Consider the following 24,034-nt stretch of genomic DNA (forward strand, 5'->3'; position numbering starts at 1 on the left):
ACATTAGGTCTCTCTCTTCTAAGTCCCTGTTAGTAAATGATATAATAATTGATCAACATATTGATTTATTCTGGCTTACAGAAACCTGGTTACAGCAGGATGAATATGTTAGTTTAAATGAGTCAACACCCCCGAGTCACACTAACTGCCAGAATGCTCGCAGCACGGGCCGAGGCGGAGGATTAGCAGCAATCTTCCATTCCAGCTTATTAATTAATCAAAAACCCAGACAGAGCTTTAATTCATTTGAAAGCTTGACTCTTAGTCTTGTCCATCCAAATTGGAAGTCCCAAAACCAGTTTTATTTGTTGTTATCTATCATCCTCCTGGTCGTTACTGTGAGTTTCTCTGTGAATTTTCAGACCTTTTGTCTGACTTAGTGCTTAGCTCAGATAACATAATTATAGTGGGCGATTTTAACATCCACACAGATGCTGAGAATGACAGCCTCAGCACTGCATTTAATCTATTATTAGACTCAGTTGGCTTTGCTCAAAATGTAAATGAATCCACCCACCACTTTAATCATATCTTAGATCTTGTTCTGACTTATGGTATGGAAATTGAAGACTTAACAGTATTCCCTGAAAACTCCCTTCTGTCTGATCATTTCTTAATAACATTTACTCTGATGGACTACCCAGCAGTGGGGAATAAGTTTCATTACACTAGAAGTCTTTCAGAAAGTGCTGTAACTAGGTTTAAGGATATGATTCCTTCTTTATGTTCTCTAATGCCATATACCAACACAGTGCAGTGTAGCTACCTAAACTCTGTAAGTGGGATAGAGTATCTCGTCAATAGTTTTACATCCTCATTGAAGACAACTTTGGATGCTGTAGCTCCTCTGAAAAAGAGAGCTTTAAATCAGAAGTGCCTGACTCTGTGGTATAACTCACAAACTCGCAGCTTAAAGCAGATAACCCGTACGTTGGAGAGGAAATGGCGTCTCACTAATTTAGAAGATCTTCACTTAGCCTGGAAAAAGAGTCTGTTGCTCTATAAAAAAGCCCTCCGTAAAGCTAAGACATCTTACTATTCATCACTAATTGAAGAAAATAAGAACAACCCCAGGTTTCTTTTCAGCACTGTAGCCAGGCTGACAGAGTCAGAGCTCTATTGAGCCGAGTATTCCTTTAACTTTAACTAGTAATGACTTCATGACTTTCTCTGCTAATAAAATTTTAACTATTAGAGAAAAAATTACTCATAACCATCCCAAAGACGTATCGTTATCTTTGGCTGCTTTCAGTGATGCCAGTATTTGGTTAGACTCTTTCTCTCAGATTGTTCTGTCTGAGTTATTTTCATTAGTTACTTCATCCAAACCATCAACATGTCTATTAGACCCCATTCCTACCAGGCTGCTCAAGGAAGCCCTACCATTATTTAATGCTTCGATCTTAAATATGATCAATCTATCTTTATTAGTTGGCTATGTACCACAGGCTTTTAAGGTGGCAGTAATTAAACCATTACTTAAAAAGCCATCACTTGACCCAGCTATCTTAGCTAATTATAGGCCAATCTCCAACCTTCCTTTTCTCTCAAAAATTCTTGAAAGGGTAGTTGTAAAACAGCTAACTGATCATCTGCAGAGGAATGTCTATTTGAAGAGTTTCAGTCAGGTTTTAGAATTCATCATAGTACAGAAACAGCATTAGTGAAGGTTACAAATGATCTTCTTATGGCCTCAGACAGTGGACTCATCTCTGTGCTTGTTCTGTTAGACCTCAGTGCTGCTTTTGATACTGTTGACCATAAAATTTTATTACAGAGATTAGAGCATGCCATAGGTATTAAAGGCACTGCGCTGCGGTGGTTTGAATCATATTTATCTAATAGATTACAATTTGTTCATGTAAATGGGGAATCTTCTTCACAGACTAAGGTTAATTATGGAGTTCCACAAGGTTCTGTGCTAGGAACAATTTTATTCACTTTATACATGCTTCCCTTAGGCAGTATTATTAGACGGCATTGCTTAAATTTTCATTGTTACGCAGATGATACCCAGCTTTATCTATCCATGAAGCCAGAGGACACACACCAATTAGCTAAACTGCAGGATTGTCTTACAGACATAAAGACATGGATGACCTCTAATTTCCTGCTTTTAAACTCAGATAAAACTGAAGTTATTGTACTTGGCCCCACAGCCCCACAAATCTTAGAAACATGGTGTCTAACCAGATCCTTACTCTGGATGGCATTACCCTGACCTCTAGTAATACTGTGAGAAATCTTGGAGTCATTTTTGATCAGGATATGTCATTCAAAGCGCATATTAAACAAATATGTAGGACTGCTTTTTTGCATTTACGCAATATCTCTAAAATTAGAAAGGTCTTGTCTCAGAGTGATGCTGAAAAACTAATTCATGCATTTATTTCCTCTAGGCTGGACTATTGTAATTCATTATTATCAGGTTGTCCTAAAAGTTCCCTGAAAAGCCTTCAGTTAATTCAAATGCTGCAGCTAGAGTACTAACGGGGACTAGAAGGAGAGAGCATATCTCACCCATATTGGCCTCTCTTCATTGGCTTCCTGTTAATTCTAGAATAGAATTTAACATTCTTCTTCTTACTTATAAGGTTTTGAATAATCAGGTCCCATCTTATCTTAGGGACCTCATAGTACCATATCACCCCAATAGAGCGCTTCGCTCTCAGACTGCAGGCTTACTTGTAGTTCCTAGGGTTTGTAAGAGTAGAATGGGAGGCAGAGCCTTCAGCTTTCAGGCTCCTCTCCTGTGGAACCAGGTCCCAATTCGGATCAGGGAGACAGACACCCTCTCTACTTTCAAGATTAGGCTTAAAACTTTCCTTTTTGCTAAAGCTTATAGTTAGGGCTGGATCAGGTGACCCTGAACCATCCCTTAGTTATGCTGCTATAGACTTAGACTGCTGGGGCGTTCCCATGATGCACTGAGTGTTTCTTTCTCTTTTTGCTCTGTATGCACCACTCTGCATTTATTCATTAGTGATTGATCTCTGCTCCCCTCCACAGCATGTCTTTTTCCTGGTTGTCTCCCTCAGCCCCAACAAGTCCCAGCAGAAGACTGCCCCTCCCTGAGCCTGGTTCTGCTGGAGGTTTCTTCCTGTTAAAAGGGAGTTTTTCCTTCCCACTGTTGCCAAGTGCTTGCTCACAGGGAGTCGTTTTGACCCTTGGGGTTTTTACGTAATTATTGTATGGCCTTGCCTTACAATATAAAGCGCCTTGGGGCAACTGTTTGTTGTGATTTGGCGCTATATAAATAAAATTGATTGATTGATTGATCTTCTGGAAACAATTTGGTCCATTTTTACATTGCTCATAGAAGAAAATTTTAACAGTATTAACACTATGTTCTTGTGTCCAGATGGAGTCCCTTTGGCTATGCAGGATCTTCTGTGTATGAACAATGACTTCCCTCCACGAGCCCACTGCCTTGTCCGATGGTGAGTGCAGAACAACATCCTCTGAAGTGACACTTTATGAAGGAGCTTTTTTTTTTAACTGCTTGTTTAATGCCGTGATTCTTTTTAAGTTCTTAATTATCACAATTCACAGATCAGGACTTTTATTTGACAGAATGCAGAGGTTGATTCTGTTTTTTCCCCCCTAACTTTTTAAATTCCTCTTTGATAGACATGTTGTCCCCATAGACTGTATGTATGTGTATGCACATACATACAGCAGGTAAAAATATATTGAACATGCCACCATTTCATTTTCTCTCAGTAAATATATTTCTAAATGTGCTATTGACATAAAATTTTCACCAGATGCTGGGAACAATCCAAGTAATCCATACATGCAAAGAAACCAAAACATAGTTATCCATAAATTAAGTTATGTGTAATAATGTGAAATGTCACAGGAAAAACATATTGAACACCTGGAAAGAGGCAAGTGCAAAAAGGCATGGAAAGTCAAGACACCAGCTATCAGCAATTAGAAAGCAATCCTGTTGCTCAGTGCAAATTAATATCAGCTTGTTCAGTCCCAACTAGGGATTGAGTATCGAGAACCGGTTCTTTTTGAGAATTGTTAAGAAATGATTTGATCCACTGACATCAATAGCCTTTTTGCTTAACGATTCCCTTATCAATCCTTCAGAGTGGCCGTTGTTTTTGAGGGTGTTTTATCGGGAAAATGATCATTTCTCTACATTGATTGCAGACCCTGCAGTGGTTCTGCTTGAACCAACGTTAGCAGTGCTCTGACCCACTGCTTCATTGGTTCTCTGCTTCACTGCTTTTCAGAAGCGGCAAGTCCGCTTCTTAACCCTTCTCAAAGCCATTTAAAAATATCCATCATGAATCACTTTTATGCAGATTAAAGTCACTAACTGGGACTATTGTCTTGTTGCAAGCAAGAAACGAGACTCGTCCTCCATTCCGTTCGCACAGCTCCAAATGCTGTGCCACTCTCTGCTGAGTCAAGTAAGATTTCAGTCGGAATTAATAAATTCAAAGTGAATCACCATTTTAAATCAAATGACACCTCTTCCCAAACATTGTAATACAGACAGCAAACTATAACAGACTAAAAAGTTTTTTCCTCCCAAAATGAGACGTCCTCTGCTCTTTATGAATGACATTGATTTTGATTTCCAGCACAGCCATTTGCAGGAGCTCAGCTCAGAGGTATGGAGTTACATTTGTGTCATTAATGTCTGAAAGAAAATGCATACATCTCCTCCACTCTCCCTTATCTGTGCTCTCTGCTTTAACCTTCAAGTCTCTACTTCACCAGGCTTTGAATTCCTCAAATTATATTGGATACTGGATCTATTGGACTACTACTGGATTAACCATGGAATTGATCAGCTGGTCTCTGAACGCTATTGACACCATCTTTTCTACAAGAAGGTCATGACCGGGGGATCCTACCTGCTCATATGGAACGTATCCTGCGGGCTATGTTCTCGACTCCTGGGGGTTGTGGCGTGTTGCATGGTTTGCGCCTTTCTCTGTTGAAGACGTCGAGGATTTATTCATATTTGGTCTTATGGTAGCAGGGCTGGTACTTTCTGTCTTATGTGCTGCCCTGATCTACCGGAAAATTGGCAAGACGGCGGCATCAAAAACCATGGCCCCTCACTTGTCCGTCTTGATTAACGAGGTGGGCAAGGCTGTGCATTCTCAGACTGCGATGACTCTTGAACTCAGACACAAATTGGATGACATCTTGGAGTAGATGCGTGCCTTGCAGATGAAGATGAAGGTTTCGGAGGCCGGGAAATATTCTTAATTCGTAATTGGGAATATTCTTAATTCATAATTGGGATTTGGTTGTTCAGGCCTGAAGGACAAGTTGCCCGACTGTTTTCCTCCAGAGGAATGTCTTTGACCTTGGGAACATTCGGCTGTTTCTTATCTCAACTTACAAAGACAATAAACTGTTTCACAGGACTGAAGCATTCCCCATTCCCTCCCCCCCACCCCCATCACACACACCCTACTCCGTCTTCTGCTCACGTCATCCCTTCCCTTCTGCGGGGCGGCACGGTTTTAGCTGCAGCTGGTCCCCCCCAATCTGACGGTGGCGCGACTCAGGGTTGCTGCATGACCTTCACCCACTTGCCTCAATTCGGATAACGGACTTCTTCAAATTTTGTGCACATAAACAATGTCAAATGTGTACGTGCTGTCTTTAATTCTGATGTGTGCCATTATTACGGTAAACAAGTAATAATTGTGGCCTAATTGCTGTCTGAGGTAACTGGAGTGTAAACATAATTTCTCCACTGTGAGATCAATAAAGTATATCTCATCTCATCTCATAATTGAAAGAAGGATGAATGGAAAATGTACCAAGACATTCTTGATGAAATCTGCTACTTTCTGCTTTCTGAAGGTGAACTGAGGGTGGACATTCCAGAAAGATGATTATCCCAAACACACAGCCAAGGAAACTCTCAGGAGGTTTCAGAGAATGAAAATAAATTTCAATTTATTTTCATTTATATAGCGCCAAATCACAACAGAGTTGCCTCAAAGCGCTTCACACAGGTAAGGTCTAACCTTACCAACCCCCAGAGCAACAGTGGTAAGGAAAAACTCCCTCTGAGGAAGAAACCTCAAGCAGACCAGACTCAAAGGGGTGACCCTCTGCTTGGGCCTTGCTACAAAACATAAATTACAGAACAATTCACAGAACAATTCACGGATGAATATACAAGAAATGCTATTGGCGCACAGGACAGGAGGATCGCCAACACGAACACAACTCCCATCTCTGGATGGAGCTGCACCTTAAACAGATAGAAAAAAACAGAATCAGGCATCAGAAAGACAAGAAATACTGTATAATTTGTCAGCATTAAACAACAAGAAAAACAGAGAAATACTAAGGTGATCACCGGCCACTAGCCCTAAACTTCACTAAAAGACCCAGAATTTAGGTAAAGTTGAGGCCGCGGCCCGCCCCAATTACTAATAAAATGAATTAAAAGAGTAAAAAGCGTAAAACAAAACTGTACCAGTATGCTAACCATATGAAAGGGAAAATAAGTGCGTCTTAAGTCTGGACTTGAAAGTCTCCACAGAATCTGACTGTTTTATTGACGCAGGGAGATCATTCCACAGAACAGGGGCACGATAAGAGAAAGCTCTGTGACCCGCAGACTTCTTGTTCACCTTAGGGACACAAAGTAGTCCTGCACCCTGAGAATGTAAAGCCCGGGCCGGTACGTAAGGTTTAATTATAAAAATAAATGGGGCTAGTCAGGTGATTGGCTGGGGCTAGAATGCCCCAGCCAATCACCTGACTTAAATCCAACAGAAAATCTATGGAACGAACTGAAGATCAGAGTTCAGTGACAAGGTCCACGGAACCTTGTTGAATTTGAAAGCTGTTTATATGGAAGATTGGCCCAAAATCACATCTGAGCAATGTTGTGACTAGTTTCTTCATACAGGAGGTTTCTTGAAGGTGTCATTACCAACAAAGGCTTTTGTATGAAGTATTAAATAATTTTCAGTAAGCATGTTCAATACTTTTGCCTTCATCATTCCATTTTATTACACGTAACTTAATGCGTGTACTTATTTATTTTGGTTGCTTTGCATCTGTGGATTACTTGGGTTCTTACCGACATCTGGTGAAAATTTAATATCTGTAGGACCTTTTAAAAATACATTTACTAAAAAAACTGGTGACATGTTCAATACTTATTTTACCTGCTGCATCTCATCTTCAACACAGGATGTACCACCTTTGTGCACCTTCAGTCACACTTGCATGTCACCCTGTGCTCTTCTTTCTGATTTAAATAAGTATTCACGAAAGCTGTTTCCATTATTTTTGCATAAATCGACCCCCTTCCATATTCCTCTCTTTGATATCATATCTACTCCTTACATCTTCAAAACCTTTGTTCCCTTCATCAACATGTCCATTCAAGTCTGCTCTAATCACCACTCTTTCATCCTTGGCTACACTGTCTACCAACTCACCTCATTTGCTCCAGAAATAAGTTTTCTTCCTCATCTCAGTCTGCATATGCACTGATGGCATTCATCATTCCATCAATATCCAACATTCATCACCTTGTCAGACACTCACTTCACCTGCAACACACTGTTATCATACTGATCTGCATAGTTAGTTTACAGTGCCCTTCCTGACGCAACCCTACTCATTTAGTAGGGTTTACTCATTTTCAGCAATGAAGGTTTTTCTTTCCCAAGTCTTACCTTGTGTGTGCTTTTTATATGTGTTCATGTACCGGGCCGGCTTATGTGTGTTGTTTGTGTGTGTCGTTTGTCGTCATGAGGCCGGTCATGGTTTGCCCAGCCCTGCTGTTGACCTAAGGCAGGACATACATCTGGAGCTGGTCCCCGGGCGCCTAAAGGCGACTTCTGCTCCTAACTGGCAATTAGGATGGGTTAAATGCAGTAAACACATTTCATTGTGCAGGGAACATGTTCCTTTGTGCATATGACAATAAAATTCTTTTGAATCCTTTGAATCCTTGAATTTATATGAGCTGGGACCAGCACTCCAAATACACTGGTGTGTGCAGTCAGTGTGGCTGAGATTTGGCAAAATTTACATTATATGCCCTTCCTGCTTCTGCCCTTATTTTTCCGGGCTTTTTACCAGCATTCAGAATTCATTGGCTGACATCCCATGGGGTGAGGTATGCTGTGATATTGTTTGAAGTTTCAGCTATTAGTGAAATACAGGATTCCACAAATATTGTATAAAGTTACAACAGTTTATAATATATCAGAAATATTGCCTTAAATTGGATAATCTAATAAACTGCAATTCACTGATGTTAAGACCCCCCCCCCCCCAAAAAAAAAAAAAAAAAAAATCTGGATTAGCCCTACTTACACTTCTCACACACACACACACACACACACACACACACACACTTGATACAAATGAGTAAATGTTCCTGATCATGAATGACAGTGATATGTGTGAATGCACGCATGAAACAGAAAAGAATAAAAGTTAAAACGGCTGATCATACTAACTTTGTCACTCCAGAGGAACATGTTGGGTGCCACCCAGCGTAGTAGCCAGGTGACTGAACTGATAAAAAAAAAAAAAAAACCTTAAACATTAGTTTATCATCCTTGACATCAGAACAAGGTCATGAGGGCAGTCGGATTTATTTTTTCTTAGAAAGAGAGAACAAACAAAACAGTAAAATTTTGAGGCTGGGAAATGTAACTTCCCCTTTACTATCTCGTGCGAGTGCTTTTTGACACTGAGTTGCTATCACAGAGGGAGCGAACGAGAAAAAAAACTCACCTTGCAGCCATTGTACTTAGCATCCAAGCTACTTCCATTGTCCAGCATATCACATGCACACTGGCTGTAAATATCGCTCATGGTCACCTCAGGGGGAACTCTCACTCCATACCATGGCTTCAGCTTCTTGTCAGCAATCTGTACCATCTCTCGTCTGTGGTTGTCGATGATGATGAGCGGTAAATTCCGGGTATGGCTTAGTAAACATTGGCCGTCTTCGGCCAAAGCGCACTCACCACCTAGTAGATGTGCTGGTTTCGCAGACCGAACGGTCTCCCCTAAAAATCGGCCTGCCCTGCCTTCACTGCACAGGTGTCATTTGGGACCACAGCAGCACGTCTGAGTCTGACTCTCTATACCCAAAGCAATCAAAGGGAATAATGTGATTATTAACAATCAGATGACAAAGTAAACCCTCTTAAATCATTATGAAGTCAGTTTTAAGCAGAAACAAGGCCGCTTTAAGCAGAAAACGAGGTGATAATTGGCAAGTCGTTATTGACGCTCTGAAATGATGTAGGCGCTGTGCGCTCTGATTAGTCCGCTGTCTTTTATTATGAAATAATAGTGAATTTATGTGGAAATGATTGTTGTAAAAAAGCTTCAGATATCTGTTGCTGAGACAGATGATGACTGGAGTCCAGTTTTAAGCAGAAAGAAGGTGAGAATCAGTGAATTGCTGGTGACGGTCAGAAATGACACTACTGAACTCTGAAATGATGCATTGACAGTGAATGCAGGGCGGACCGATTTTTTGGGCGGGGCCGTTCGGTCTGTGACGCCGGTTCTTGCACCAGCTGTACTGCCGTCAATAAAATTCAGCAAAATAAAATAATAATAAAAAAACACTAATAATTTGATACGGGCCAATCTTGGCATGCGGCCGGGGATGATAAAGTATTGTTGTTTTTATGGGGCCTAAATAGTGTGTGGTGCACTGCCCTCCACACGGCCCTTTTTTATTTAATGTTGTAAAGTCTTCTTTTAATGAGCCTTCAAATGTAACTGCGGTATTTTTCAGAGTATAAATCAGTTTTTTTATTATTATTTTGGGAAGTCCTGTGACTTATACTTCAGAAAATATGGTATGTAGGTCCTTGGTAATAAGTTTGCCATTGTGTCTTGACTGTTGTGTGTGGGGTGTTTCTGTAATGTTTGAAAAATGTTTTCTCATGGATGTAACACACATTGAAAGAGTTATTATTATTGAACAAATTTGCACAACGTATAAATGAAAGTAAAAGCATTCCAAAGTATTGATCACAACCACTGCAAACAAACATCTTGGGTTAATTTGGGCACAACTCACATGAAGCCTTTTCATTTCCAGGCGGACATTGATGTAATTCTGCAATGCTTTCTTTGCAGGTATGGTATGCGAGAGTTTCTTGTCATCACCCCTGGAACCAGTTGTGAGGCCATCATTAGTGAGTCCAAATGCAATCTGCTTCTCAGCTCCATCTCCATCTCTCTGGCTAACAGTGGCTGGTGAGTCGCTTGTGTTATACACTGCAGTGGATTGAAATAAAAAAGCTTCTTACTGCTTTCTTTGTTAGCGAACGCTGAGCTGATTCCATCAGAAAAGTGTTGAGACAGTGAGGCCAGTTGATTTGTCTTCAGTTCAAAGATGAGGACACTTTGTTTTCTGGTATTTGTATCTAGATGCATTAGACCACACAGAATTCAGCACTTTTTGTATTAGGCTGCCTGTAACTTTATATGTGGGGAAAAAAATAGACATTTTAATTAACTTAAGGCATGAAACGTTTGCAAACATGAAAAGTGTGGAGTTGGGGAAAGATTGAGTTTGTATATAGCAGTGGTCAGAATGATTGGCACCCCTATACAAACACAGTTTAAAATGTCTTCAGAATTCAATGTATACAAACCAATTTTAAATTTTTATGAGGTGAAATGGGAAAAAAAAGATCTAAATTATTGACACCCACTGGTGAATTTACAGTCAGTCATCACTTTCACTAGGTTTTCTTAACATGAGTCTGTGGATGGATACATCAACATTTCCAAATCACTGAATATGTCTTAGGTAGTTTGGTGGCTTAGTGGTTAATTAGTGCCTCACAGCAAGAAGGGTGTGGGGTCATTTCCTGCTTGGGTTTTTCTGTGTGAAGTTTGCATGTTCTCTCCGTGTTTGCGTGGGTTCCCACCGGCTGCTCTGGCTAACCCCCACTTCCAAAGACATGCAGGTTTGGTGAATTGGAAACTTTAAATTGACCATAGGGGTGTGTGAGAGTGTGAATGTGTTTATCTGTCTATATGTGACCCTGCGATAGACTGGTGTGCTATCAAGGGTGTCCCCTGGCTCTCGCCTTGTGACTGCTGGGATAGAATCGAGGCCACCCTCTTGGTTGGAGTAAGTGGGTATAGAAAATCAGTGAATGAATGAATGCATATATTTTGGACTTTATTCACATTGTTCACTCAGAAATACAAGCAGTAAGGTTCTGAATAGTACATTTATTTTGGAGTAGGCATTTCTCAAAACCTGAGTGGCTGCACAAGAAGGAAACTAGTGAGCAAAGCCACTGAGACACTTTACTCATCAACTGTCATGGCCACTGGAAGATTTATGGCTTAAATGGACTGCATTTATATAGCGCTTTTCCATCTGAATCAGACACTCAAAGCGCTTTACAGTTATGTATCACATTCACTCCGATGTCAGGGTGCTGCCATACAAGGCGCTCACTACACACCGGGAGCAGTAGGGGATTAAAGGCCTTGCCCAAGGGCCCTTAGTGATTTTCCAGTCAGGTGAGGATTTGAACCCATGATCTTCTGGACTCACGCCCAACACCTTAGCCACTAGACCATCACCTCCCCCGCTTTGGCTTTGTCATTTATTTGGTGCTGTGTACCCTCAGCTGAGCCACATCCTTCCATGGAATCTCAGCGCCATAAAAACAATCTTTCACTTGAAATCCTTTTTTAATAATGTCTGCCCTTATTTGTCTTGTGTATCCAGCCAGGTTCCAATTTTTGTGCAGATCCAACAGAAGTGGAGGCGAATGTACATTGGAGAATGCCAAGGGCCAGGTATGCACACCAGTTTTGAGATGGTCCATCTCCGTAAAGTGCCGAGCCAGTATAACCATCTGTCTGGCCTACTTGACATCTTCAAGTCCAAGATAGTGAGTGGATAAAGATGATTTAAATACGGTTCATAATGTGCCTGCACAGTTGAAAAATTGGGAGATCACTGCCATTTCTCAGAATAAAACATAGCTGCAATATCTTGTGCTTCTTGCTCGCAAATATCTGCATGTGGTAAAAGAATCAGTCTTGTTAAGCTATTGAAATACTTCACTTATTTATAAAATTCAGGAATCCGGAAGCTTAGCCTTTGAAGTATCCTTATTTTGTTGCCTCAAGATTTTGCTGTGGCTGTTGCAACCTTTGCATTGCACTCTATAACTGCTAAGTCAGTTCTTTTGTATGACCCTTTTTATTAATATATTTGACATTCTACTCAGTGATTCCTCTTTGAACTCTTTTTCCTTTATTTTTCATTCCTAGGCATGTACCCTGACTCCTCTTCCTCCAGTCAACATTGCCATCCGTTTTACTTACATTCTGCAGGACTGGCAACAGTATTCTTGGCCTCAGCAGCCTCCAGGTAGGCACAAAGGCTTCCTATAGAGACCCGGAACAGCCATTATGTGGCTCTAACTTCCTTCGTTAATCACACCACCGACTGGAAGTCATTCATTGGCTGAGCTTGTGAACACCATCCAACATTGTGAAAATTGTAATGCATATCTTATTTTACATATCAAATTTATGACATTCGGCTAATCGGATGTGTACATACTTTAGACACTGTACTTGTTTTGATTGCTAATACAGTATATATTATACAGTACATGTGAGATGACCTATTTGATTTGTTGCAAGTATTATCCGTTTATTTTATATAAACTGTTGTTTAGTTAACATAGTGTATATTAGTGCACCAGATAACTGAAACAATCGTGCAAATGGTGATACAAGCACCAAAGTTGGCACAAATACTCCTTAGACATTACTTTTTTGAAAAAAAATGACTGGCCACTTGAATTTTCAATAGGTGGCCAGGTAGGGGTCAATTGAAGAATTACACAGGGGTCAAAATTAAAAATGCTCAAATCATTTTGAAAACTACACCACATTATTTGTCTGATTGTAAAGATTGCCAGAAGGTATAGTTTGGACTATCTATGACTGAATGTTATGGCGTTATGGGGTAAAAACAGCAAAAATGGTGGCAAAGGTCAGTTTCAGTTTGTACAGGGGTCAAAAGTTAAAGTTTCTTCAATTTTGGTAAATAGTGATGCAAATTATTGGTTGAGCTAATAGGATTAATAAATGGAATAGTTTTGATTGTGTTGAATGTTTGGTCAGACAAAAAGGTCAGACAAGGTCAACGTCCATTGGATTCTATGACATGTGATATATGTTACCCCATAACATGATAACTATGCATGACACATGGTCCAAACTATTCCTTTTTAAAACCCTGTTAACTCAACTAATAATTTGCATAATTTTTACCAAAATTGGAGCAACTTTTGACCCCTGTACAAACTGAAACTGACCTTTGTCAAAGTTTTTGCTGTTTTTACCCCATAACTCCTGATAATTCAGTCATAGATAGTCCAAACTATACCTTTTTGGAATCTTTACGATCAGACAAATAATGTGGTGTAGTTTTCAAAATGATTTGAGCATTTTTAATTTTGACCCCTGTGTAATACTTAAATTGACCCCTACCTGGCCACCTATTGAAAATTCAAGTGGCCAGTCAGTTTTTTCAAAAGAGTAATGTCTAAGGAGTATTTGTGCCAACTTTGGTGCTTGTATCACCATTTGCATGATTTTGCTCTAAATATTCTCTTAGCTGCTACACTAATATCTCGTGTCGTGGTGTGGAAAAGACTGATATTTACATTCTATTCATACTTCCTTGTCCTTTGTGTGCCCATCTGGAAAGTATGGAACAAACTACAACATCAACTAGTAAGTCCCTTCAGCTGCTCCCTTGTTTTCACCGGAGGTCGCCACAGCGGATTCAAGGTGGATCTGCATCTTGATTTGGCACAAGTTTTACGTCTGATCCCTTCCTGACGCAACTCAGTTTCAGTTTAAATTTATTTAGTTTATATAGCGCAAAATCACTGCAAAGGTGCCTCAAGGCACTGCACACAAGTAAGGTCTAACCTTACCAACCCCCAGAGCAAACACACAGGTGACAGTGGTAAGAAAAAACTCCCTCTGATGATATTGAGGAAGAAACCTCAAGCAGACCAGACTCAGAGGGGTGACCTACTGCTTAGGCCAGTGGTGCCCAAAGTATTCCAGAAATGGCCAAGAGGGTGCAGGTTTTCTTTGCAGCCACTGACTCCAGCAGGTGATTTCACTGATTAACATCACTTTGAGCAGATGGGATGAGTTCATCAGCGGGTCACACACTTCAACCAACCGAAAAGAAAGGTCATTCACGCCATCTGCATCACAGTGAATGGATGAGTTCACGTGTGAATGCTTTGTGTCCCTTGTGACCTCTTTGTCCCCTGTGACCTAGTTAAATGTTGGTCAGAACTTTGTCTTCACCATAACTCATACACATGAACTAAGCGTACTCACTTCAAATTTAATCACCAACTCAAAAAACATATTTTGTCAAGGAATTCTTTTTTTAAACTGTATTATGATAAATGTCATTATCACAAATGTCCTTGAAACCTTCGGATGTAATTTTGAGGCTGTATTGCCCCCACATGATGAATAAGCTTCATTCTAGTCTTTTTAAAAGTGTATGGCCTTTCCAGTTTTTAAGATTTATATGATAAAAATACATTTGTTTAGCACCACTATAATTTTAATTATTAGCCTTTAAACAGGGGATTCATAATATGGCATTGCCAATATGAGCAAAATTTGGAAAACAGCTTATTTCTGTATAAATCTAATATTTCTCATATATTTTGTAGAAGTCAGCAAGAAATAAACACTTGTAAATCTAAAAACACTCTTGTTGAAACCAGATAACACCTGTAAAGTGACTTACAAGACATCTTACGGCTGTCACCATGCACGCCCCGTGTACACACATCAACAGAGGTCAAAGGTAACTTCCGGTAATTTCAAAACCTCATACATGTGCACACGCATGAATTCCTGCAGACAGCTTTTAAAATGAAAATAAAATATTCATCGTGGGAACATCCCACCCCCCATGAGCATGAACATCTCCAAGTCACTGAATATATGTCTTGGACTTTATTTACATCAATTATGAAGAAGTACAAAAGTTTCTTTGACCAAAACATCAAATCTTGGCTTGCATCTCTGATGTACTTTCTGTCAAATTGTAACTGAACTTTCAGGTCTTCTTTTTAAGAAAATCCTCCTCTACACCACGTCATCAGGAAGCTGGATTTGATACTTTTAATTAATTTATATCAAGTTGTAGAGATTTGCTTTCAGTTTGACTTTAAGGAAGATAATTTTAGACGAAAGAAAATTGTATTTGAAATGGAATAAACAAATTTAAATGTGTGAAATACCAAGTGTTCCAATACTTTTGAGGGCAATTGAGAAACACTGAGGAGCAACATCTTACATATATATATATATATATATATATATATATATATATATTAGTGCAGCAGATAAGAGAATATTTAGAGTGGAATCCTGCAAATGGTGATACAAGCATCAAATTTGGCATGATCTCTTCATTAAAATGAGCTGTAATTGCACAACACGTTGGAAGAATAAACCACCATTATAATTTCTGGATTTCAGTAGAAACTTTTTGCTAGTTGCATGAAATTTGAAAGGCCATTAATTAACTGCTTGTTTGACACAAAGTAGTTCCTGTCACACCCCAGGATTCCTTGCTGTGGCCCTGAGGAAGAAAGTCTGGACTTCTTCATGATGGGATAGATCAGTTTGGTGTCTTCTGTTCTGGATTGTTGTTTTGAAACTTTATTAATAAATGAATTAATTTATTTTTTCTTTTGAGGGAATGGTGGGGAAGTACCATAGTGTATTACATATGTGTTGTAGGTAAACAATTTACTGAACTGTATTTTACGTTCAATCCACATAATAATAGAATATTACGGTTTGATTTATTTCTCTTTAATGCCTTTCTGTTTTGATTTACTGGCAGATTTTGACGCTGTCCTCGGAGGGGAAGTAGGGGGAGTTGAATTTGGAAAGCTTCCGTTTGGAGCCTGTGAAGAGCCAATCAGGTAAAAGCATTATAACAGATGATATTACATTTATAATTGTACAGTAGTCTGCTAAACATGGCATCTTTGGCTCCATTGGATCACTACAGTGAGAAAATTAGTGATCTAATGATCCAAATCTTCACCTGCAGACACCAAAATTGCTAGTATTGGCCAAGAGCAAAAACTCCGTAACAGTAAAAAGAGAAACAACATGTATGATGAATATATGATTCATCATACGAGGTCTATTAGAAAAGTATCCGACCTTATTATTTTTTTAAAAAACCATATGGATTTGAATCACGTGTGATTGCGTCAGACAAGCTTGAACCCTCATGCAAATGCGTGAGTTTTTTCATTCCTGTCGGTTGCGTCATTCGCCTGTGAGCAGGCTTTGAGTGAGGTGTGGTCCACCCTCTCGGCGGATTTTTATTGTGAATAAATGTCTGAACGATTTGGAGTTTTGCTACATCAATTTTTTTCCAGAAACTGTGAGAGACCTCCAGGTGGACACTGTTCGAAAAATTCATATGGCTTTGAGGGACGATTTTATGGGGATTACACAGATTAAGGAGTGATCCAGACGGCTTAAAGACCGCCCACAACTGCTGAGAGCGCGCCGCGCTCCGAGCGCCGATCGACAGGCTCCAACCCCGCTGGAACAACCAGATCATTTCCAACGTCTGACTTTCACAAAAAGGCAGAAGATGTGGACATTAGCACTTTATCGGCACATTCCACCGTTACAGGAGTTTTTTTTCATGGAAAAAGAAGCGGAGGGACGCGCCACCGTGCCGCTCATGGCGCGGCACAAAACCACCTCGGTGTTGGTCTCTCAGGACAGCTTTCAGGTGGATTTCAGACGGATTCCGGTTGCTTTCCAGTCGTGTGAATATCCGATTGTGATTGTGCATGAGCTGGACCTGCCCCAACATGCCCTGGAAGGCTTCATCACTGCGTTTCTTTGCGCCGAGCGGCTGCACCGCGACGCGCGGAACTCCTCCGCACGTCTGTCTTAATGTGCAGAAAAAGTGCTGATGTCCACGTCTTTTCACAATTCCTGTGCTAGTCAGATGACATACCGGATCAAGACAGCGTCCAGTTTAAAAATGAACGTTACGTTTCACTGTTACAGGAGTTTTTGTCATGGAAAGAGAAGCGGCTCCACCGCGCGTCGCGGTGCAGCCGCTCGACGCAAAGAAACGCCGTGATGAAGCCTTCCAGGACATGTTTGGGCATGTCCAGCTCATGCACAATCACAATCGGATATTCACACGACTGGAAAGCAACAGGAATCCGTCTGAAATCCACCTGAAAGCTGTCCTGAGAGACCAACACCGAGGTGGTTTTGTGCCGCGCCATGAGCGGCACGGTGGCGCGTCCCTCCGCTTCTTTTTCCATGAAAAAAAACTCCTGTAACGGTGGAATGTGCCAATAAAGTGCTAATGTCCACATCTTCTGCCTTTTTGTGAAAGTCAGACGAGGTCCTGGATCAACAAAGCTTTCACGTTGGAAATGATCTGGTTGTTCCAGCGGGGTTGGAGCCTGTCGATCGGCGCTCGGAGCGTGGCGCGCTCTCAGCAGTTGTGGGCGGTCTTTAAACCGTCTGGATCACTCCTTAATCGGTGTAATCCCCATAAAATCGTCCCTCAAAGCCATATGAATTTTTGGAATGGTGTCCACCTGGAGGTCTCTCACAGTTTCTGGAAAAAAATTGATGCAGCAAAGCTCCAAATCGTTCAGACATTTATTCACAATAAAAATCCGCCGAGAGGGTGGACCACACCTCACTCAAAGCCTACTCACAAGCGAATGACCCAACCGACAGGCATGAAAAAACTCACACATGCGCACAAGGGTTCAAGCTTGTCTGACACAATCACACGTGATTCAAATCCATATGGTTTTTAAAAAAATAATAAGGTCAGATACTTTTCTAATAGACCTCGCATTAAGCTTACATGAAATGAAATATTAACCTACGTATAGAAGGTGCAGCTTCTGCTTTACTTTTGATGCTGTTTGTAGTTCTTTTTTTTTTTGAGTCAGTTAAGCGCGAGTAACATGTCTTGTGTAATTCAGCATCATTGGGTAATGGAGGTTTGCTATTATTATTATTATTATTATTATTACTGAAATCAAAGCCAGGTGTTGAGCAGCGTAACTCCTTGCAATTTCTGCCTTCCAAAGTCTTCCATTTTGGGCCGTATTTTAAAAATCATGCACATCTTCTCTGAAAATGGTACTACTTCTCACTTTTTGGACCAGAAGATACACATGAAATACACTTTTTCTTCATCCAAAGATTATGCATCCTGTTCACTGTAGGCAGCCATGTTGTCACCACATGTCACCAAACCACTGTGTTACAGCGATTGTCATTGGCCACTTGCTTGTCATCAATGGAATGATTGGTTCGTTCCTTTCTAGGCTTAGCGGGTATTTTTAACATGTAAACAATGAATTAAAATTGAAATGACTCATTAATGTACCAATGGACTCATTAATGCAGTTCTTCCACATGCAAAATATAGTGAAGGTTCGTTCCATCCTGCCTATGGCTGATGCTGAGACCCTGATTCATGCATTTATCTGTTCTAGATTGGACTATTGCAGTGTTGTATTTTCTGGTTTACCGCAGCCCAGCATTAGGGGTCTCCAATTGCTTCAAAATGCTGCTGCCAGACTTTTGACACGAAGCAGAAAGTTTGACCAACATTACACCCATTTTGGCGTCTCTTCACTGGCTTCCTGTCCCTGTGAAATGAGATTTTAAGGTTCTGCTACTAGCCTATAAAATTGTTCACAGACTGGCACCTTCCTGCTTAGGTGACCGAATTAAACCTTACGTACCGGCCTGGGCTTTGCGTTCTCAGGGTGCAGGACTACTTAGTGTCCCTAGGGTGAATAAAAAGTCTGCGGGTCACAGAGCTTTCTCTTATTGTGGCCCTGTTCTGTGGAATGATCTCCCTGCACCAATAAAACAGTCAGATTGTGTAGAGACTTTCAAGTCCAGACTTAAGATGCTCTTATTTTCCCTTTTATACTGGCATAGTATGTTACTATGCTTTTTACTCTTTTAAATTCATTTTATTAGTAAAGTGGGCCGCGGCCTCAGCTTTATTTGTATTCTGTGTCTTTTAGTGAATCTTAGGGATAGTGGCCAGCGATCACCTTAGTATTTCTTTTTGTTGCTTAATGCTGACAGATTATACTGTATTTGTTGTCTTTCTGATGTTTATTTCTGTTCTTTTTTTCTCTCTGTTTGAGGTGTGGCTCCATCCAGAGATGGGTGTGGTGTCTGTTTTCTGAGGCCCTCCTGTCCTGTGCACCGGCAACGATTCCTGTGTATTAATTTTGTGAATTGTTTTGTAATTTGTGTCGGTAGCATGGCCCAAGCACAGGGTCACCCCTTTGAGTCTACTTGATGTTTCTTCCTCAGAGGGTGTTTTTCCTTACAACTGTTACCTGTGTGCTTGCTGTGGGGGTTGGTAAGGTTAGACCTTACTAGTGTAAAGTGCCTTGTGGCAACTTTGTTGTGATTTGGTGCTATATAAATGAAATAAATAAAACAAAACTCTTAGCGGCTTCCTCATTCTCTCTTAGGCCATAAGCTCTTTTGTCATTTGTTCATTGTTTTCTTATTTCTTTTTTAATAAAAGGTGTTAAAGAGGAAAGATATAGTCTTTCCTCATTCCACTAATCCTGCTCCTCCTCACGTGGCTGTTGTGGTCTCCTTGAATTCTTATTTTGCCTGAAGCTTCTTATTCAGTTCAGCCTCAAAGGCCTCATCCTGCCGATCACAGCAAACTGGCGGCGCATACACACAAACCATGTGTATAACCTTACTCAAAAACACACCCATCCATCCATTTTCTTCCGCTTTATCCAGAGATGGGTTGCGGGGGCAGCAGCTCAAGCAAAGCCGCCCAGACCTCCCGATCCACACACACCTCCCCCAGCTCTTCCAGGGGAACCCCAAGGTGTTCCCAAGCCAGCCTAGAGACGTAGTCCCTCCAGCATGTCCTGGGTCTTCCCCAGGGCCTCCTCCCGATGGGACGTGCCTGGAACACCTCTCCAGCGAGGTGTCCAGGGGGCATCTGGAAAAGATGCCCGAGCCACCTCAACTGGCTCTTTTCGACGTGGAGGAGCAGCGGCTCGACTCCGAGCTCCTCCCGAGTGACCGAGCTCCTCACCCTATCTCTAAGGGAACACCCAGCCACCCTGCAGAGGAAACTCATCTCGGCCACTTGTACTCGCGATCTCGTTCTTTCGGTCATGAGCCAAATCTCATGGCCATAGGTGAGGATTGGAATGTAGATTGATCGGTAAATCGAGGGCTTTGCCCCCCCCCCCCCCCCCCCCCACTCAGCTCTCTCTTCACCATGACGGTCCGATACAGCGACTGCATCACTGCAGATGCTGCACCGATCCGTCTGTCGATCTCACGCTCCATCTGTCCCTCACTCTTGAACAAGACCCCGAGATGCTTAAACTCCTCCACTTGAGGCAAGGACACTCCACTGACCTGAAGAGGGCAAAGTACCTTTTTCCGGTTGAGAACCATGGCCTCGGATTTGGAGGTGCTGATTTTCATCCCGGATGCTTCACACTCGGCTGCAAACCGCCCCAGTGCACGCTGAAGGTCCTGATTTGACGAAGCCAACAGAACCACATCGTCCGCAAACATCAGAGACGAGATTCTGTGGTTTCCAAACCAGACCCCCTCTACACCCTGGCTATGCCTAGAAATTCTGTCCATAAAGATAATGAACAGAACCGGTGACAAAGGGCACCCCTGGCGGAGGCCAACGTGCACTGGAAACAGGTTTGCCTTACTACCGGCAATGCGAACCAAGCTCCTGCTACGGTCGTACAAGGACCGGATAGCGAACTCCCATGAACCCTCGAACACCCGATGGAGCATGTAGAGCTGGTCTAGTGTGCCGCGACCAGGACGAAAACCACACTGCTCCTCCTGAATCCGAGGTTCTACTATCGGTCGTATTCTCCTCTCCAGTACTCTGGAATAGACCTTACCGGGGAGGCTGAGGAGTGTGATCCCCCTGTAGTTGGAACACACCCTCCGGTCCCCCTTCTTAAACAGAGGGACCACCACCTTGGTCTGCCAATCCAGAGGCACTGAACCCCAACCGCCACACGATGTTGCAGAGGCGTGTCAGCCAAGACAGTCCCACAACATCCAGAGATTTAAGGTACTCAGGATGGATTTCATCCACCCCAGGAGCCTTGCCACCAAGGAGCTTTCTAACCACCTTGGTGACTTCGGCCTGGGTAATGGATGAGTCTGCCTCTGAGTCCCCAGTCTCTGCTTCCTCTTCGGAAGACGTGACAGTGGGATTGAGGAGATCCTCGAAGTATTCCTTCCACCGCCCGACAACATCCCCAGTCAGGGTCAACAGCTCCCCATCCGCACCATAGACAGTGCTGGTGGAGAGCTGCTTCTGCCTCCTGAGGCGTCGGACGGTTTGCCAGAATTTCTTTGAGGCCGACCGATAGTCCTCCTCCATGGCCTCCCTGAACTCCCCCAAACCCGAGTTTTTGCCTCTGCGAGCGCACGGGCTGCGGTACGCTTGGCCTGCCGGTACCTGTCAGCTGCCTCCGGGGTCCCACCTGCCAACAAAGACAAGTAGGACTCCTTCTTCAGCTTGACGGCATCCCTTAATTATGGTGTCCACCACCGGGTTTGGGGATTGCCGCCGCGACAGGCACCAGAGACCTTGTGACCACAGCTACGAGCGGCCGCATCGACAATGGAGGTGGAGAACATGGTCCACTCGGACTCCATGTCTCCAACCTCCCCCGGGATCTGGGAGAAGCTCTTCCGGAGGTGGGAGTTAAAGGCCTCGCTGACAGAGGGTTCTGCCAGTCGTTCCCAGCAGACCCTCACGATATGTTTGGGCCTGCCAGGTCTGACTGGCTTCCTCCCCTCCCAGTGGATCCAACTCACCACCAGGTCGACAGCTCAGCCCCTCTCTTCACTCGAGTGTCCGAGACACGTGGCCGAAGGTTAGATGATACGACTACAAAGTTGATCATAGACCTCCAGCTCAGGGTGTCCTGGTGCCACATGCACTTATGGACACCCTTGTGCTCGAACATGGTGTTCATGATGGACAAACTGTGACTAGCACAGAAGTCCAACAACTGAACACAACTCGGTTTCAGATCGGGGTGGCTGTGCTTCCCGATCACCCCCTCCAGGTCTCACTGTCGCCGCCCATGTGGGCGTTGAAATCCCCCAGGAGAACAATGGAGTCCCCAGTCGGAGCGCTATCTAGTACCCCTCCCAGGGACTCCAAGAAGGTCGGGTATTCTGCACTGTCACTCGGCCCGTAGGCCGAGACAACAGTGAGAGACCTGTCCCCGACCCAAAGGCGTAGGGACACGACCCTCTCATTCACCGGAGTGAACTCCAACACATGGCGACTGAGCTGGGGAGCAATAGGCAATGCAATTCATCTCGCTGGACTTTGCTGTCAGTGAAGCTTAACACCACACGTTCAGAGGACATGTCCACTGTCGTCAGAAAATATGGGTGTCGTTTCTTTTTCATGAACCGTTTTGAGAACAGCGCACTTCCACAGAGGCAGCGATGGCTACATACATGGCAGTAATGCAACTGTAAAAACCTCATGATACAGTCCACTGTTTTCCAAGCGCAGTGATGTGTCCTCCACAGCCGGCAAGAGTGAACTAAAAAAGAGTTGAATTGGTTTTAATAGTGACAAGGGCTACACACGACATTATGCATACATTAAAAAACAAACATCCTCAGCTGCAAGCAAATCTACAAACACAACGACACGCGATTACGCAGGAAAAACGCAGAGTATGCGTGCATTTCGGGCATACTCTAAACGGAACTCTACGTTTGCGCCGGTGTGAAAGGGGCTTCAGAGAAACTGCCTCTGCAGCGTACCCAGTGTTCTAAAAGTTAACTTTTCAGTTAGTGGATTAGCGGTTATTGAAGCTAATTTTTTGGTTAACTGTGCTCACCACTGGGAGCAGGTGTAGTTGTAGATGGCAAATGTTTGAAATTCTGTCTTTAATTACGCAGAAAAGCTTTCAATTTTCATATTACTTTTAAATTTAAGAAATTTACAAATGGACATAGAAAGCAGTCTTACCGATTGTGTTAAACTGTTTCCTCTCTGTTTGTGGTTTCACAGCGAGCTTCATCTTGCCACCACTTGGCCACAGCTGACAGAAGGCATTGTTGTGGATAATGATGTCTACAGGTGAGTGTAACTCTGACTACTTTTAACTGTGTGCAGCCGTGTCATTATCATCAGTGGACCAGTGGATTACTTTACATTTATTTTCCTCTTCTCCAACTCCCACTTTAGCAAATGATGAGTTCCTTCTGGGTTCAAAAGTCCTTAAACCCTTTCCCATCTAAAGTATACATTTGCTCTCATAGGGGACATTGCATTTTTGGAGTTGCATAAAAAAACAACTGCAATGATTAAAAAGAGACAGTCAGAGAGCACAACACCTGCACCTTATGTGCTTCCTACTAATGAATCCAGATTAAATCTGTGAAATCATCCCATAATCTGAGAAGGTTTTTGTGGCTTTGACATGAGACCACTTTGTCCTTGAGTAACATACAGTTAGAAACACACGCCATCTTGGCGCAAAATCATCAAGGCTGAACGCAACATATAAAATGTACCTTCGAAACATTCAAAAATAGGTTTTTAAAACAACACTGTCCCAGTTCGGGCCCCTTCACACATAACACGGTGTTGGGTGATCCTGGCCTATTATAAAGAGCGGACTTAACCTCCGCCTCGATGTACACCAGGAAGTACTGAAATGACGTGGATTTCTGTTCTACTTTTTATGTTTCACATTAATTACCTGATACGCTCGTCTCGTGATGAGCCGGTTGGCTCCTGTGTCATGAACACATCAGCTGGCATGGCGTGTGCAGTGTTCCGCTGGTGATTGCGTTGCAAATGTTGATATATGTTTTAATTAGTACAATGTGGGAAATCCTGCAGATACAC

The 24,034-nt window shown here is 42.4% G+C and overlaps 1 protein-coding gene across 1 annotated transcript in view; it reads left to right on the top strand.

Annotated features, from left to right (window-relative positions):
- rab3gap1 (RAB3 GTPase activating protein subunit 1) overlaps window positions 1-24,034 on the top strand; it is a 146,880-nt gene that overhangs the window by 12,859 nt on the left and 109,987 nt on the right. The window contains exons 5-10 of the mRNA XM_034186125.1: window positions 3,362-3,440; window positions 10,126-10,245; window positions 11,744-11,909; window positions 12,295-12,394; window positions 15,935-16,016; window positions 23,192-23,260. Coding sequence (XP_034042016.1) covers window positions 3,362-3,440; window positions 10,126-10,245; window positions 11,744-11,909; window positions 12,295-12,394; window positions 15,935-16,016; window positions 23,192-23,260 — 616 coding nt within the window. The remainder of the gene's footprint in view (window positions 1-3,361; window positions 3,441-10,125; window positions 10,246-11,743; window positions 11,910-12,294; window positions 12,395-15,934; window positions 16,017-23,191; window positions 23,261-24,034) is intronic.

Source organism: Thalassophryne amazonica, chromosome 14 (genome assembly GCF_902500255.1).
Source record: "Thalassophryne amazonica chromosome 14, fThaAma1.1, whole genome shotgun sequence".
Taxonomy (NCBI): domain Eukaryota; kingdom Metazoa; phylum Chordata; class Actinopteri; order Batrachoidiformes; family Batrachoididae; genus Thalassophryne; species Thalassophryne amazonica.